Source organism: Talpa occidentalis, unplaced genomic scaffold, assembly GCF_014898055.3.
Source record: "Talpa occidentalis isolate TD23 unplaced genomic scaffold, MPIMG_talOcc4v2.1 talOcc4.8, whole genome shotgun sequence".
NCBI classification, from domain to species: Eukaryota; Metazoa; Chordata; class Mammalia; order Eulipotyphla; family Talpidae; genus Talpa; species Talpa occidentalis.
In genome coordinates, this window is record NW_023605194.1 from 18694883 (window position 1) to 18713817 (window position 18935).

At 39.7% G+C, this 18935-nt stretch overlaps 1 protein-coding gene across 3 annotated transcripts in view; it reads left to right on the top strand.

Moving 5' to 3' along the window:
• The first annotated feature begins 759 nt into the window (after positions 1-759).
• Positions 760-18935, top strand: part of NT5C2 (5'-nucleotidase, cytosolic II) — a 64678-nt gene continuing 46502 nt past the window's right edge. For 2 of the 3 annotated variants that reach the window (XM_037495665.2, XM_037495666.2), the window contains exons 1-2: positions 760-807; positions 6532-6651. In XM_037495665.2, coding sequence (XP_037351562.1) covers positions 6551-6651 — 101 coding nt within the window. In that variant the 5' untranslated portion in view covers positions 760-807; positions 6532-6550. Of the gene's footprint in view, positions 808-6531; positions 6652-16427; positions 16755-18935 lie in introns of those variants that run through there. The other variant, XM_037495667.2, reaches the window with a different exon arrangement.

The following is an 18935-nucleotide window of genomic DNA, read 5'->3' on the forward strand; positions in this document are numbered from 1 at the left end:
AAAAGATTTAGGCCAGAGAGTGGAAGCTTCAGAAACACTTCAGAGAGGGTCAGGGCTGCTAAGTCCAAGGAACACGTTGCTCTGGAAAGAGTGGACTTTCTGTCGTGGACGAGACTTCTTGCAGAGTCAGGGGGGTGGTGGGTGAATATAACCTTTATTGAGTGCTAACTCTATGCCGGAACTGCGTTGAGAACTGTATGTATCTTACTTCAATCTGTTAATCCCCACGAAGTAGCTATTACCTCGCCCTTTATTAGTGGAGGGAACTGGGTCTAAAGGGGTCGGGTAACTCCTGCTAGGCTACGCAATTTGTTAAGAGGTGGAGCTAGGATTCTGAGTTATCAGTGGGGTTCAGGCGTGGTGTGGATCAGAGGCGCCCTGAGATCCATTCCGCTGAAGGCGCCACCCCGCTGCTCAGGAAAAGGGCAGTGTGTAGGCCTAGGAGGGTGTGAGGCGCCCTGCTGCGGCCCGGGCTGTAGGTCAGGGGGTAGGTGGGAGCCCAGAGGCCACGGAAGGGTGGCTGACTTGCGTCACCCCGGCTTGCAAAGACTGTGGTCCCGAAGTCTGAAGAGCCCCAGACCCACGCGAGGGACAGAGGCGAAGGGCCACGGCGCCGCTCGGCCACCTCAGCGCGCACGGGGAGCTTCGTAGCGGCCGGGTTCTGCGGGGGAGCCGGGGAACGGAACAGCGCGCAGGTCCCTGGCCGGCACGAGCTGGGGGCGGTGCCGGGGCGGAGGGGGCGGGCAGGGCGCGCGCCGGGCGGCTGCGGCAGTTGCGCGCTGGGATTGCTGCCGAGCGGCGGGGCCGGTGAGTGCGGCGGGACCTGCGGGCGGGAGGGGAAGGAGCGAGCGGGGGAAGGAGGGCGGGAGGCCGGGAGGGAGCGCGGCCAGGCGCGCGACCTGGGCTGGGGCGGCCGCCAGACCCCGGCCCCACCCGGGCCGCTTCCCCCTCAGGCCCGTCTCTTCAGCCCGAGCGCCCGTCTGCGCGCCCGCCGACTCCGCGCCGGGGCCCCGCTCGCCGCCGGTTCCGGGCCGTCCCCTCTTCACAGCGGACCCTCGTCCGCGCCGCGGCGACGCCCCCGGCCCCACGTCACTCTCGCGCCATTGTTTCTCCGCGGTCCGCGGGCTGGGCTGGCCGGACCGGCCTCTCCCTCGCAGAGCGGCCCTTGGGGCTCCTCGGAGCCTGCGCCGCCGCCTCAGCGTCCGCCCGCGTCCCGCTGTGTTTTCGCTGGCGCTGGTGGCCGGCCCCGGCCGGCCTCAGACACCCCGTTACTGAATCCTGCGTATTTTGACTCCCCGGCCGACGCCGGGCCCGGTCCCTTCGCTCCCGATGGGCCGCCCTCCCCCCCCCCGCGCCCGGCCGGCTGACCCGGGAGGCGCTAGCGGCCCGCTGTGGTAGGAGGCGAGGATGACTGCATTTTAGGGAGAACCCCAAGGATTTGGAAACTTGATAGCCCACGCGCCAGTTTTGCCGTTTGCACCACTTCCTGGAAAGCCCACAACGGATCGCAACCCCCCGCCGAAAAGAAGCTGCTTTTCAAATGGCTCCCCTGGCTGGCCGCGGCCGTCCGTTGGCGGTCTGCGCCCTTCCTTTTCCTGGGGCCCCCGGCGGCCGAGGAGAACCGCGTGAGGGGCGTCTCGGAGGCCTGAGCCGTTAGCTGCTGATCCTAACGCTTTGGAGATGAGACTCCTTTAGGTCTCAGCTTTTAAAAGCGGGAGGTCAGAGTTAGTTTTCCCGGGCTTTCGGCTCTAGGGCCCCGGTGCTGGCGGCTGTGCCGACCCGCGTTCTGCAGTGACTAGTCATCAGCACAGATTCTGAGTGTGCCTTGTGTGTCAGGGTGCAGACAGGTTCTTCGTGATTGAGCTGTACTTGTTTCATCATGTCTAAATATTGTTCATTTTGCCTCTTAAGGCAAGCAGTACTCACTAATGTGAGGCGGCGAATATATTGAAACAGCGCCATTTACTATGGAAGCTTAATGTCATTGAGGTCTTTCAGTTATTTACCACGACACTTTTCAACAATTGGTAGACTTTTCCAGACGAAGACATCTAGGCCTGAAGAGTTGGAAGTTCAAGAAGACACAGCTAATTAGTTATTAAAATCAGATCTCTGCCTGAGACGGTCTGAAATGCATTTTTATTGCAATACAATCCTCTACATTTCTGCTGTATAGATTGTTGCATTATTCTCATGACTTCAGAAGTTAGATTTTAGAAGTTAATTATTAACTAACTGTAAATGAGAGGACTGAGGAGCTGTCCCGCAGTTTTATTCAAGATTCATGTACTTATTTTTGGTATCTTTAAGCCTGGTAATATCATTGTAGCTTCCTGAAAAAAAGCCAAATTACAGTAAAATTTTAAGAGGGGAACGTTCATCTGTCTCTGGACTATTTCTACTGTTTTATGGGAATGAAGGGACATATTTTTATAAATGAATTTTTTTTATAAAGAGACTTTTTTTGTTAAAGATTTATTTTTTATCTATACAATAGCTGGGGTACAGGCCAGAGGCGTGGTGGGGGGGGGGTGAGAGGATTCACCAGAGACAGAGTGGGGAGCAGAACAGGCAGAAGGACTGAAAGCACTGCTGAGGGGAGCAGCGGGCGAGACAGGAGAGGTCTGCTGCACCATGTGGGTATCTCCCTGGCAGGCTGGGAATCGAACCCATGCTGCAGAGGCTGTGGACAGCTTCACAGTGCTTTGCTCAACCCGCTGTGCCACCGAGAAGGCCCATAAATGAATTTTTTTATTGCCTTCGCTCTTGCCAAAAAAACCCCAAAACTTCCTATCTCATTAATTGTGACTCTTTTATCCATTTCTTACAGTTTTTTTTAAAAATTGGATTGTTTAGGTTTTTACTGTTTTCTCCCCACTCTTTCACCTCCCCCCTTCTCTCAACTTCAGAAACTTCATTTATTAGTGTCCACTAATTTTCATAACTGTTTTGCTTTGTTGAATTGTTTGTTTTGTAAATGTCCAGTATTTGTCATTCTGACTTTACTGCATTATTCCTTCAAACTCTATTTTACTGTACATTTCATCTATCCTTATGAGTGAATAGTATTAATTCTGTAGAATGGAAATACTGCATCTTTTTGATCCATTCCTTTACAAATGGGCACCTAGCTTGTTTCCATGTCCTTGCTACTGTAAATAATGCTGCAGTATACTTTACATAGAGCATGTCATTTTTTGTGGTTATGGTATCATATTCTTTGGGTAAATGCCCAAATCCAGTATTTACATTTTTAGTTTTTATAGTAAATCCTGATCACTTTCCAAAATGTAAACACATATGGAGAGTGTACAATAAGTTTTGTCCTATATATACACCCCAGAAACAATCACCATAATCAAGATAATGTAGGTATTATTTCCAAAAATCTTTCTGCCTTATTCATTTCATCCCTGGCAACCACTGATCTGCTTTCTGTAACTATAGATTAGTTTTCATTTTCTGGAATTTTATAAAAATGAGATCACATAGGGCCTCCCCTGGTGGCACAAGCGGTTGAGCTCCGCACTGTGATGCTGTCCGCAGCCTCTGCTGCGCCAGTTCAATCCTCAACGGCCGGTGAGGGTCCCACATGGCGTGGCAGACCTCTCCTGTCTCGCTCGCTGCTCCTCTCAGCAGTGTATTTCGTCAGTCTGCCTGTTCTGCTCCCTGCTCTGTCTCTGGTGAATCTTCTCACCCTCCCGCACATCTGGCCTGTACCCCGGTTCTTGTATAGATAAATAAAATCTTAAAAAAAAATGAGATCATATAGTACACACTCATTTTGTTTGCATTCACTCCTAATTTTGAGGTTTAATCATGTCAATTCATTTTTATTGCACAGTAGTATTCTATAGCATTGATATACCACAACTTATCGATTCACTTGTTCATGGACATTTGTTTTCAGTTTCTGATTATTGCAAACAAAGCCGCGCTGAATGTTCAAATGCAAGTCTTTATATGAACATACACTTTCATTTTTCTCTCTTTGATAATTAGTAGAAAGGTTGTACATATGCTTTATTTGTTTTTTTCCCCCCAAGAAATGCAAACTTTTCCAAAGTGCTTGTACTGTTTTTATATTCTCACTAGCAGTGTACTAGAGTTCTAGTTGTTTTATTTTTATTTCTTTTAAGATTTGTTTGTGCATACACGAACTGGGGTGCAGGTCCGAGGTTCAGGGGGTGAAGGGGTAGGGTGAGAGGATCCACCAGAGACAGAGTAGGGAGCAGAACAGGCAGATCTACTGAAATATACTGCTGAGGGTAACAGTGGGCCAGACAGGAGAGGTCTGCTGCACCAAGTGGGTCAGCTCCTGCTGCAGTGGCTGGCAACAGCCTGATAGCACTATCTTTAACCCCTGCCCCACCAGGGAGGCCCAGAATTTTAGTTGTTTTATATCCTCACCAGATGTGGCTTAGTCATTTTTTTTTTTTTTTAAAGATTTATTTATTTATTTATATAAGCACTGGGTACAGTCAGAAGCGTGGGAGGGTGAGAGAATTCAGCAGAGCCAGAGCGGGGAGCAGAACAGGCAGAAGGACTGAAGTACACTGCTGAGGGGAGCAGCGGGCGGCAGGAGAGGTCTGTGCGCTATTCGGGATCCTCCTCCAGTGGCCAGGGAGCAGCCAGGGATCGAACCGGCGCCACACAGGCTGCTGGCAGCTTCACAACCCAGCGCTCAACCGCTCAACCGCTGCGCCACTGGGGAGGCCCTAGTCAGTCATTTTAATTTTAAACATGGAACAAGTAGTGAAATCTCACTGTGCTTGTAATTTGCATTTCCCTGTTGGTGAATGTTTAGTGTCATTTTATGTTCTTATTTGCCATCTATATATCTTTTTTGATGAACTCTTTGTTCATATCTTTTGTCTATATTTTAATAATTTTATTGTTTGTGTTAGTATTACTGCATTTTAAGAGCTCTTTATAAATTCTGGATACAAGTGGTTTTATCAGATGTGTGATTTGCAAATATTTTTTCCATACTAGCTTATTTTCCCTTTTCTCCCCCATGGGAGAGATAAAAAATATTTTAATGGGAACATTATATGAATATACAGTTTTATTTTGTTTTCAGTCCTCTGTCAGCCATGAAAAGGAACCTATAACAAGTTGAGTGTGAAAATAGGAACAATGCAAGAAAATAAAGTTTAATTAAAAACAGCATTGCAGAGACAATATTTAAATTTTACCTACAATTATGTGTCCACTAAAGACGGGGGTACCTTTTGAGAAATGTTATTCAGTGAGTATATCATTGTGAGAATGCCTGAGAGTTTGCTTATACAAGCCTAGGTGGTCTAGATACTATATTGTATGTGTCATAATCTATCATTGACCAAAATGTCATTATGGAGTGCATGACTCTTTTGCATCATATAATGTGCAAAACATGATTAACATGTTTTGTAATGCCAACCTTATACTAAGCTGATTTATCGTTTAATTTATATATCACCCCCTCACTTTACTCAGATCTCTGAACAAATATTATTTGAGACCTCTCAAGGTTTTCCTATCTACAGTATGATTTTTGTCATTCGTCATTTCTCACCTTATTTATGTGACTTATAATACCGCACCTGTGACCCCCCTCCCCCCCCCATTATGTTTGGTTACTGTCTGATGCATCCATTAAAATAAACACCATGAGGCTGGGAATTTATCTCTATTGCTGTAGCTTTTATTTCTCTTAAGAGTCTTTGACACTGTCAATAAGTTTTAAATTTTGATGGAATCTAATTATCAACTTTTTTTCCTGTATTGAGTGTGCTTTTGGTGCTGGAAGTAGGAAAATTTGACTAACTCAAATCTCACACAGATTTTCTCCTGGTTTAGTAGTTTCAGATTTTATATTTAGGTTTGATCCATTTTGAAATAATTTCTACATAAACAGAGAGAGGTGCATTAATGTACTGGCTTAAATAGACTGTCCAGTACAGTTTTGAGTAGAAGTTGAGAGCATAATCTCTTACCCCCCACTTTAGGGGTAAAACACTGTTCCACCTTTAGTGAGGTTAGCTGTTGGTTTTTGGTAGGTGAACTTTATCATGCTAAGGAAACTCCCTTTTATTCCTAGTTTGATGGACCTCCCCACTCTGTCTCTGGTGAATCCTCTGACCAACCCCCCTGCCTACACCCCATCTCTTGTATGCATAAATAAACAAAATCTTTTTTAAAAAGTTGCTTATTTGACACATTTTGAAACATCAGCAGAAAATTTGTATATTTCCACAAATCTCTGGTTCCTTTTCTAGAATCTAGCATTAAAGGTAGTTGTTGGCAGTCAGGCTTCATTATTTGGAAGTAATATTCACTGGATAGAAATTACCATATGAAGTTATTTTCTTAAATTCAGTGTTTTGAGAAGAGTTGGTATATTTTTAAGTGTAATAACCATAGTCAGTATGTTTTAACAGGTTATTATATCGGGCACTTTGCAGGTTAGTTTTTCTAATTTTTTTTAAAAGTCAGATCTCAGTCTGTAGATACCAATGTTATGTTACTGCTGATTTTCTTTTCTAGAATTCAGCATACAATTAAAATGACAACCTCCTGGAGTGATCGGTTACAGAATGCAGCAGATATGCCTGCTAACATGGATAAGCATGCCTTGAAAAAGTATCGGCGAGAAGCCTATCATCGGTAAGTATTTTGTATGTTAATATTCTCAAAACAACTTTATGAAGTGGGTGCATATTATTTTTACTTTGCAGATAATGAAATTAATGTGCAGAGAAGTTAGGTACTTTGAGATCATAGAGCTGGTCCTGGTTCAAACACAGTCTAAATCCAGGCTTTCAACTGTACTATACTGCTGTTGTTGGTTGCTGCTTGCTTTAAAAAAAAAAAATTCATGCTACCTCTTATCTGCTACTAAAAGACCTTGAGAGTGGAAGTCTTCAACTCCTGGAAAATTGCATCTTAGTTAATAAAAATGAAGTTCTTAATTGCCATTTACATTTACTACACACTGATTATAGTTTTTAAATAGAATTTTAAAATTATGTCTCCTGGTTACTGTGTTAGATTGAATGTGGATAATTCTGTTTATTGGCAACATTTTCTTATGGTGAATTTTTTTTTTTTTTTTGGTGGGACCCTCACCTGCGGCCGGGGAACAAACCGGTGCTGCAGTGGGCAGCCTCGCAGCCCAGCGCTCATCCACTGCGCCACCAGGGGAGGCCCTTCTTATGGTGATTTGATACTAAAATTTTCTCTAAATGATTTTTCCAGTTGAAAATGTATTTTCAGGGCCTCCCCGGTGGCGCAGTGGTTGAGCGCTGGGTTGCGAGGCTGCCCGCGGCCTCTGAGGCTCTGGTTTGATCCCCGGCTGCTCCCCGGCCACCGGAGGAGGGTCCCACATGGTGCGCAGACCTCTCCTGCTGCCTGCTGCTCCCCTCAGCAGTGTACTTCAGTCCTTCTGCCTGCTCTGCTCCGGCTCTGGTGAATTCTCTCACCCTCCCGTGCTTCTGACTGTACCCAGTGCTTGTATAAATCAATCAATCAATCAATCTTTAAAAAAAAAAAGAAAATGTATTTTCAATTTATTTGCCATTTTAATAGATTCAATTAAATAACTTCTATATATATCTTTTTTAATTACTTTTGGGGGAGTTACTTTTTTATTTTTTATTTTTAAAGATTTATTTATTTTTATGCAAGAACTGGGGTACAGGCCAGAGGTGTGGGAGGGCGAGAGACAGAGCAGGGAGCAGAACAGGCAGACGGACTGAAATACACTGTTGAGGGGAGCAGCGGGCGAGACAGGAGAGGTCTGCTGCACCATGTGGGTATCTTCTGGCTGGCTGGGAATCGAACCCATGCTGCAGAGGCTGTGGACAGCTTCACAGAGCTGCACTCAACCCGCTGTGCCACCGGGGAGGCCCAACTTCTATATCTTAAGTAGCAATCATACATGGAAGTAGGTACAGCATTTAGGAATCATTTGTAGTTAGACAGAAATTAAAAGTTTGTGCTTTCAGTGAATTTATAGGCTAGAAAGATCTGGGCCCTATGAGAACTACCTCTGCTTCTCATTCTAGGGAAAATAGGAATAAGTAAAAATGCTGGTGTACTGGTAGTGATAAAAAGATGTATCGGAACTATGGGAAGTCTGTAACAACTCATACGTACCCATCTGTTTCTGGGCTAGAGGAGAGAGGAAATACTACTTTTAACTCTTAATGGAAAGATGGTTAAACCAGTTAGTTTAACTAGTTTAAACTAGTTACAGATAAATTTTTAAGTAGACCAAAAAATGTGATTCCATTTCTGTCTGTATAGGAAAGATGTGTCAGAATTAGGTAACATTTTAGTGTTTCGGTAAATACTAATATTTTGAAGAAAATAGTTAATCATTGTATCAGTAATTACTTATTTAAATTTATCACAATATTTAGTATGTTTACATTTTGAAAAATTAATGTGATAGCAGAGCAAATATCGTAAGTACTACTTGTTCTGTAATTTTTTGGTCACTGTTGTATCAAGGAGTAGTTTAAGATGAAAGAAATTAGCGCCTCCCTGGTGGCATAAGGAGTTAAATCTCAGCATTATGAAGCAATCTGCAGCTACTGCAGCACAGAGTACCATCCCTAGCTGGGGAGCTAACCCACATGGCAAAGCAGACCTCTCCTGTCTTGCCTGCTGCTCCCCCTCAGCATTGTATTTCAGCCAGTCTGCCTGTTCTGCTCCCCACTCTGTCTCTGGTGAATCCTCTCACCGCCACACCTCTCGTCTATACCCCAGCTCTTGTATGTATAAATAAATAAATCTTTAAAAAAAAAAAAAAAGAAGAAATTAGAAACTGACTTCCAAAAGCAAAAATGTTTTTCATACTACATAACGTACACCTCAGTAACATCTTTAAAGACACATCACCCAAAGCAGTGATAGTGAAGGAAAAGATTAACAGATGGAACTACATCAAATTAAAGAGCTTCTGTACAGCAAAAGAGACAGTAACTAAAACAAAGAGCACTGATCACAAAAATCTACAAAGCGCTGACGAAACCCAACAAAAACAAAGTAAATAACCTAGTCAAAAGATGGGCAAAAGAGCTAAAAATAAACTTCTCTAGGGAGGAAATGCAAATGGCCAATAGGCATATGAAAAAATGTTCAACATCACTGATACTCAGGGAAATGCAAATCAAAACTACAATGAGAGGGCCTCCCTGGTGGCGTGGCGCAGTGGTTGAGCGCTGGGTTGCGAAGCTGCCCTGCGGCCTCTGCAGCAATGGTTCAATACCTAGCTGCTCCCCGGCCACTGGAGGAGGGTCCCGCATGGTGCGCAGACCTCTCCTGCTGCCCGCTGCTCCCCTCAGCAGTGTACTTCGGTCCTTCTGCCTGCTCTGCTCCCTGCTCTGGCTCTGGTGAATTCTCTCACCCTCCCGTGCTTCTGACTGTTCCCAGTGTATGTATAAACAAAACAAACAAACAAATAAATAAATAAATAAAACAATAAAGTCAATCATTCAATCTACATTTAAAAAAAAAAAAACTACAATGAGATACCATCTTACACCAGTGAGAATGGCACATATTAAAAAAACTAGCAATAACAAATGTTGGTAAGGATGTAGAGAAAAAGGATCTCTCTTGCACTGCTGGTGGGAGTGCAAAATGGTCCAACCACTATGGAGAGCTGTGTGGAGGTTCCTCAGTCGGCCAAAGATGGAGCTTCCATATGATCCAGCAATTCCACTCCTAGGTATTTACCCAAAGGGCACCTGCACCCCTGTGTTTATCGCAGCACTATTTACAATAGGTTTACAAGATGTTGCTCATGATCTGGATACACTGAAGAAACACAAAGTAAAAATAAAAGCCTCTGATCTGACACCATGTATTCTCATCGCTACATTTATTTATGAAAAACTATTGGTCCAATTTAGACCAATTTAATTGGTAACATACTTGGCTATCACTGATTGTGAACATTATTACACTTAACTAAAATGTATTGATTTGTATAAAAAATGTTTTTCAAATTAATCAATTCATGGTATATGCAAGCTTTTGTCATTTTTAGGTAAAAACCACACTTTCCTGTTAAACTGTGTCATATTTTTGGAAGAATGCAAAGGGTGAAATATGCTAATTTTTGCAGCTGAGTTTAAAACTCAGGTGCTCCCTCTTCCAAATAATCTAGTCCGCTTTTTTTTTTGCTTGCTAATGTTCATTGGGAATACTCATAATGTCAACATTCGGTTTGGTCAAATTGGTTTTAAGTACTCACCATCCAGAACAATTGCAAATATTTGTTGAATAGGTTGAATAGCATCTTCATGCAATGGCAATCATTCTTTTTCAGTAATGTTATCCAGATCTCCTGGAGCTCAAGAATATAACCTAAATGAAACATGTGAGCTAACGACAGATCTCTCTCTGGGCAAGGTAGAATCTTCATTCCATTGTAGGCAGTAGTCCCATTTACCTTTTATGACCTCTACAAGTTTTCTGTTTTGGTCACTTGGTTGGTATAAAGCTACCATAGAAAGAAAAATAAACCATATGTATACCGGTGATGTATGTCAAGGAATCAAAAAACTTAATTTATATTGTTTTTATATGTAACTTTAACTCTCTAAGATATACAGGAAATGCACAAAATTGATTTTATCTACTTTAAGAAATATAAATGTCTAAGTTGGATACAGAGTATGTTTATGATATGCTGGACCTAGGATGTTAGTTAACATTACAAAAGACAAGATTGTGAACCTAGGGACATTAGTGAAGAGAACAAAAACCAAGACCATAATTCTGTCTCTGAAATTCGTTTTAAGCCATGAAAAGGGGTCAATAGTTGGAGTCAGTCAGAAAACTGGGTTTAGGTTTTGTGATATTGTCATCATGGAGGAGCCAGTTAACTTCTCTATGTGGTTATTTCTTCATCTGTAAAGTGATGGAATTAAATAGGAGGATCTCTAAGGTTTCTTCCAACTTGGGGAAAAAAAAAATCTGTGCTTAATAAATGTTGGTTTGAACTTAATAATTTCTAAATCATTGCTTCCTTACGAGCTTATGATCCAAAAGCTGAGCATTTACTGAAAAAAACAAACAAACAAAAAAAACCTATCATGATTTCCTCCCTCATGGCAATTCTCTGTGTGTATTTAGTCAAAGGAAACAAGGTACTTCGTAACAAAATGATTTAATTCTGTTAAACAGAAACATCTGTTCAATAGACTGTATAGATGTTTAGACTGCTGTTATTCCTTAGATTCTTGAAAAAGTAAAAACATTTCATGAAGGTATGAAGACTCAGTGAATTAGTAGGTACAAATGATCCTTTGCAATGTGTGGCATGTTGCTAGGTGTGCGTGGGAGCAAAGTGTTTTTGTATATCTTTGTAAATAATTCATTTAACATGCACTTCAAAAGCTATTTCGCCAGCGTTTTATACTTTGTTAAATTATTTGCTTGGTCTTTCCTACTATAAAATATATATTTGATTATGATGTAATCTTTTTATCAGTGGAAACAAAGGCTAGAATTATGCAATGAAGAGAGAGCATTTAGTAAACATCAGATGTCCTAATTGTATATAATATGTTATAGCCTGAGTACACTTCTGACTCATTTGGAATACTTCCTGGAAGATTTTAGACAGGCTCTCTACCCTACATTCTTAGTGTAGTAGAGTGCAATCTGAAATAATAGAGAAAACAGAAAAAGCATTTCTGAGGAGTTGAATTTTTACATCATTTAAAACTTTTTTTTAAATTGTAACTACACACAACAAAACTTATCTTTACCATTTTTGCATGTACAGTTCAGTGGTATTTAATACCACTTGACTTCATCTAGGTGGAATCATACAGTACTTGTGTGATGGACTTATTTCATGTAGCATAATGTAATCAAGACTTATCCGTGTTGTAGAATATCGTACGATTTCCTTTCAATATTAAAAATTGGGTTTTTGAGCTCTTGCAGGATTTACTTTTATTGATTAAAATTTCAACTAGAAACCATGTAGAAGAAATTTTAATTTTCTAGTTAAGTCAATTTGTAGAATATTCTGTTTCTAGGATTATGACATCAGAGTAGGTAGTTTATCATTGGTTAAAGTAGACAGAATATGATCATTTATCATGAACTGTACATTGTATGTGGTGCTTTAGAATTCCCTTTTAGAAGAAGCTAAAGAATTTTTAAATCAAATTTTATTAATTTTCTATTCATTTACACAACTATTAATATATTTTGTTTATACAACTATAATTTTGGGAGTACGGCTTAACAAGTTCCAGCTTTTTTCTTGCTTAATATTAGTCTAAATTTAAGTATGCAAATGATAGTCATATAGCATTATTAAGAAAGTGGCCTTCACGGGCCTCCCCGGTGGCGCAGTGGTTGAGCACTGGGTTGTGAAGCTGCCCGCAGCCTCTGCAGTGCTGGTTCGATCCCTGGCTGCTCCCCGGCCACTGGAGGAGGGTCCCACATGGCGCGCAGACCTCTCCTGCCGCCCGCTGCTCCCCTCAGCAGTGTACTTCGGTCCTTCTGCCTGCTCTGCTCCCTGTTCTGGCTCTGGTGAATTCTCTCACCCTCCCGCGCTTCTGACTGTACCCAGTGCTTGTATGTATAAATAAATAAATAAATCTTAAAATTAAAAAAAAAAAAAAAGGAAACTGGCCTTCAGGATGTATGACTGTTGTTGTTCTTCCATTTTCTTATTATGATTCTTGTATCTAATCTGAGGATGATCATTAGCCCAAACCCTTCATTGTAATATATTTTGTTATATGGTGAAAACACAGGCTGAACTGTGTAGATGTTACAGTAGCTTGAAAGAGACAGGTTAACATTTACCTCTTAAATAGTTCCTTGTTTAAGACATAAAATCTGATAGTGATCAGTACAAATCAGAATTTGTAGCTACTCAATCCCAAAATGGAACAATTAGATTTTTAATCTGCTCTGCAGGTTGACTGTGCCCAGGATGCTCAAATCAGGTATTTTTACCTCTTCTAAGTTTCAGTGATTGTAGTACAGAACTACTTCTGTCAGTGAATTATGAACACAGTTCTTATAAACTCAGCAGTTGAATTGAACTGTTAACGTTAAATTGAAATTTGATAAGTGGGCTTATAAATTTCTGATTAACTAGTCTAAGCTTATTTTAAAAGATATTGCAGGGGCCTTCCTGGTGGCACGTGGAGTTAAGCACAGCACTGTGAAGTTGTCCACAGCCTCTGCAGTGTGAGTTCGATTCCCAGCCCGTCAGGGAGCTACCCAGATGGCGCGGCAGACCCCTCCTGTCTTGCCTGCTGCTCCCTTCAGCAGTGTATTTCGGTCAGTCTGCCTGTTATGTTCCCCACTCTGTTCCTGGTGAATCCTCTCACCCCTCACACCTCTGACCTGTACCCCAGTTCTTGTATGCTTAAATAAATCTTTAAAAAAAAAAAAAAAAAGATACTGTAGTCACTTTAAAGTTCTTTGTATATTATCTGAAATTACTATTTTTTTTTTAATGCAAGATCTGGGGTACAGGCCAGATGTGTGGGAGGGTGAGAGGATTCACCAGAGACAGAGTGGGGAACAGAACAGGCAGATTGACTGAAATACACTGCTGAGGGGAGCAGCTGGTGAGTCAGGAGAGGTCTGCTGCGCCATGTGGGTTTCTCCCTGGCCGGCCAGGGATCAAACTCATGCTGCAGAGGCTGTGGATTGCTTCATAGTGCAGTGCTTAACCCCTTGCGCCACCAGGGGGGCCCTGTATATGAGTTTTTGTATGTATGTATTTATATACCTTGTAGCCAAAAGTTATTTGTCAGATATATTTGTTATTCTTATCTTTGCCTTGCCTTTTACTGTCTGCAATTGCTGGATGAACTGATTTTCTTTTTTTTTTTTTTTTTTAAGATTTATTTATTTATACAAGAACCAGGGTACATGCCAGATGTGCGGGAGGGTGAGAGGATTCACCAGAGTCAGAGTGGGGAACAGAACAGGCAGACTGACTGAGATACACTGCTGAGGGTAGCAGCGGGTGAGACAGGAGAGGTCTGCTGCGCCGCGGCCAGCGGGGATTGAACGGGCACTGTAGAGGCTGTGGACAGCTTAACAGCACTGTGCTCAACCACCTGTGCCACCAGGGAGGCCTGAACAGATTTTCTTAATTAAAATTTTTTGTATTTTTTATTAAAATAAAATTCATCATTGTAAAGTGTGTTGCTCAGTGGGTTTGGTATGTTCTCAAGATTGTGCAGCCATTACCACAGTCTAATTCAGAAATATTTTCAGTCCTGATAGGGCTAATCCCGACCCCAGTCATTATTGTCCTGAATTACTTAAGTAACTCCAATTAAGTCTCCCTCCCTTCAGTCTTATCCTCTTCAAAACTTTTTTAAAAAGCTGTTACTACTCTTCTTAAAATCTGAGTAGCATCACAATATCCAGCTATGGGATAAATTCTCAGCCCCTTAATGTAGCCATTAAGGTCCTGTAATACAGATCCTTTCTTTTCTACCTTCATATTGTGCAGCTCCCTTTCTCAAAATCTGTATTTCATCAATTCTGAACTATGTCTAGTTTTCACATGTCACAATGTCATGTCATTCTGATTTTGTTCATTATTTTCCTTTGTTGAAGTGTTGTTCTCTGTCCCCTCTTTTCCTCTTAGTCTGATTAACAACTGTTAATGGTGATTATGAACCTGGGCTAGGGTTAGTGTTTTGTATTGTTCCATTTACTTTCTTGAGATTTTTTAATCTCTATAAACTTTTGTTGTCTATAAAGCTATTTTCTACCTCATAGAATTATTAAAGGATTTAATGAGGTAACATATGTAAAGTTCTTAGTGCAGTCTCAAAAAAAGAAACTGCATATTTTTCAAAAAGATTCAGCTAAGAGAATATATATGTACCTCTCTATTGTACATATGTTGAGTATTACAATTACATATTACTTTGTAACTCTTTGTGAGTGGGCCTTCCACATTAAACTGCCATGAAAACCAAGAACTGCCATATTTGTTACTGGTATCAGGCACAAAGATACAGAAATTTTTCTTAAATGTATGAATGTAGCTTGAAAGAACTAATCTTTAGACAATGCAGAGTCTTGCAGAGGACTCTCATGTAAATCTGTGAGAAATCTTGTTTCCCTTCTCTTTGTAAAGTCTTAAAACTGATTACATTGATTTCCAACACACTGAACTGTGATGCCACAAGCTGAAAATCCAGGAAAGCCTTGCAAAATTGACTCTTAAAAGCATCAGATCATTTTTTTCTATTATCAGTTTTTATTCCTGTATTTGTCAAATTTGTTTTGAGGATAGTCAATGCAAATCTTTCATATTTATATACTATTTGAGAATTGAATTTTTAAAAATTTTAAAAAATTTTAAAAATTAGATATATTGGTGAGGTAATGTTTGACAATCCAGTTGTTTTCCTCATACCCTTCCTTAAGTTACATTAGTTTGACTTGCTTACGTATGACAGACAATAACCCTACCAGATGTTTTCCATCTTCTATAGATAAAAAAAAATCTCGGGCTATGATTAAGTGGTTTATTTAAGGTTATGAAACCAAATAGTAGAGAAACTGGAGATGTGGAATTAAACCTACTTGTGCCAGTAAGTCTATTATACACCATACTGCTTTCAAAAATAACTGAAAATAATTTTAGTTTGAATTCATAGAATTTAGTAGTGTTTTTCAGTTACTTGGTAAGCATTTAAATGTTCAATTAATAACTAATGGAAACCTTTATGATAAAATATTTAGGTAGTTTTTTAAAATTCAAGTAGAATTTCTTTAAGGGGTGTGTGTGTGTGTGTGTGTGTGTGTGTGTGTGTGTGTGTATTTAACTTGAATCTCCACTGGAGGATTTATTTGCCATCTCAGAGTTCTTTGACTTTAGCACACTTGTTTATTTCTGCCCTTGTTGCATAATCTCTATGCATTATATTGGTCAGGAGGCAGGAATGTTGCAGATGTTTTTCTTACAGACCTCAGTTTGTGCTGAGATTTGAAATTAATCTTTAGTATGTTCTGGATTTATTCCCCTGTATGCCAAAGATCTGTAATTTTTTATTTTCACATGAGCTGAAATTTTCAGGCAATTGAGCAAACTATTTGTGAACACAGATGTTTTCCTTAAAGCAGTTAACGATCAGATAAAAAGACTTCATTGTGAAAATACTTTATGTTCCTCCTGTAATATGATCGGCACAAAAAACACTTCCTTCTCATGTAGCTCATGTTGTTTCTAAGGGAGGAATAGCTAAGTTGATAATTAAAACGTATTACTTTCCTGTTGATTTCTTATTTCTCCCAGAGCGAACTAAAAATTTGTACTAACTAGGGCTGCTCTATTCTATGAAACTCACATTGTTTGCATACTGTTGGTGGGCCTCATTTGGGGGTAACTTTGCTTTTTCTGTGTGTTTGCCAGTAACGATTCCTGTCTTATAGGAACTTGTCATTTGGATTGTCTCCTTTTTAAACTGGCCGGTCTTAAACAGTTCAGGCCATTAGTTATTTTTCCTGCTCTCCAGTTTTTTTTTTCTATTCTTAAGTTTTCAAGTTTGCAAAGCTGAGATTATTGGTCACTGAGATACTGCCTGGTTAGGGTTCGGCATTGTGCCCAAAGTTTTTGGGCCTCTCAGTGCCTGAGTTCTCTGTGCTTTAACAAATGAGCTACAGTTCTCAAGAGATCAGTGAAGCTTGTTTGTTGATCCTGTATTCTCATCCAGAGGAAGTAGATCTTTGAGAATGTCTAAGGAAGGGTGAGTTTGTTATTCTTTTTCCCTCATCTTTCTCAGTGAAAGAGGTGTTCTAGTCATCCAAGTTGGAAGATTAATAAGCAGTGCTACCCTTCTGAGAGTGGAGGGAGAGGGAGAGATTAGATTGAAAGCTTATTTACATTGTTAGTGTATCACATGTAATCTATCTACTAAAAAGTTGCTATTCTGAAAGCATTGAGGATGGATAATCTTAACGCAGGAATTTAGTGACATATAAGTATCCTGTTACTTTGTGGAAAACTCATTTTGATTTTCCCTAGGAAGTGTTTCTCGGAAGTAACTGGTGTCTTAGCAAGAATTTTATATAGAAATGAGTGTTTAAAAATTCATATGCATTTTAAAAATAAATTGTTCCTTTAGAAAGTGGTATGAAAAGACTGAGTAAAAAGCCTTTGGTCTTGTTTTTGGGCTGTGAGGGCAAAAAAAAATTTTGAGCTGAAACCCCTATTTCTCTTTGCAAATTAAAATAGTTCTGTTAAGTTTTTTATTGTTTTTTTATTGTTATTTTGTCTTATGTTTCAGTCTCAATTATTATGATTTTCTTTCTGTGACCACTGTAATAGGTGACATGTTAATGACTACATGCTTTTGATTATCTTGTTTTTAGCCTTTAAGCATAACTAGACCTCACTGATTTTAGAGACGTACCTTTTTATTGAATAGGACATAGATCGTTCAAAAAAAAAAATCAAGAATACAGTAAAATTTTAGTTTTCTGGAATCTCTTAGTTCTTTTCTCATGCTTTCTTTTATTAGAAATTTTGAAGTAGTTTCAGAGCCCTGTGTTTAGAATTTATTTTAATGTAATCATGTATTGATTATGAGCAAAATAAAACTAGCCCACTTTTATTTTTAAACCTCATTATTGAATAAAGAGAATCACCGTGGGTATAACTAATTCTGTACTATTTGCTGATCTCTTGTGATATCACTAGAATTTTGTGGTTTCTTTAATTGTGAAAAGAAGACAGCCTCTTTAGGGTTTGTATGTTTTTTTTCCTCTCCAGAATTGGCGACAACCCTGCAATTCTTAAACCATTTTTATGATAAAGATTGTCAGGATGTTGGTGTATTTGTCAATCTTGTACACATGATTGTATGTAAAGGTGGTTTGTAGATTTAAGAATTATATTCCTGGATGGCAGTCAAAATTCTTGGCAAACAATTAGTACTGTTGTTTTCCCTATGATGTATAGTATATTTTTTAATTGTTTTGTTAGAAAAAGATCTATATAAACTAAAAGACACTGTAAGGGTCAAACTGTTTTAGTTTTATTTTTAGGGGCTTCTGGGGCAATTCCTTTACTTTTACTCTCTGCATAGGTAATGAACAAGTGCATTTGAAATGCATGGATCATATAAATTAATGTTAGCTTGTATTCTCATTTTCTGCCTTTACAAATAGATTAATTTTATACTTTGGGATGAAAATCTTAAATTTTACAATTTTCACACATGCAATATTTTGACATGTAGTCTATTCTGTCATTTGTTATCTGTGAGATATTTCCCAAATAGTAATAGGAAAGGATTATCATTAGAGTTAAATCACCAAAAATTATACTTAGCCTTATTTAAACTATGGTAATTGAGTCTGTGTGATAGTGGAAGGATAGATCTTGAAACCTAATAGGAAGTTTGTAAACCCATACATACATAGTCAATGTCATTGATTTTCAGCAATGAGGCCCAGGTAATTTGACGATGAAAGGTTAGTCTTATTAACATGTACTGGTACAGCTGTACATTCATAAAGGAAAAAAAAACAACCTTTACCTCAAACCATACATAAAGAATAATGCAAAATGGATTATAAACTTAAATGTAAAAGTAAAGTACAGGTGAAAACCTTTGTGACCTTGTTTAGGTAAATATTTCTTAGATATAATACATGAAAACATGAAAGACAAAATTGATAAATCAGATTTAATTTAAAATGGACAAGAAAAGCCCTCTGTTTTTTAAATACATCATTAAGAACATGGAAAGGCAGTGCACAGACTGGGGGAAAATAGTCTCAATACATATATCTCTGATGAAGGGTTTATACTCAAAATATATGAAGAATTCTTTTTTTTTTTTTTTTTTAAATTTATTAAGCTTTTTTTTTTTAAGATTTGTTTATTTATACATGCACTGGGTACAGTCAGAAGCGCGGGAGGG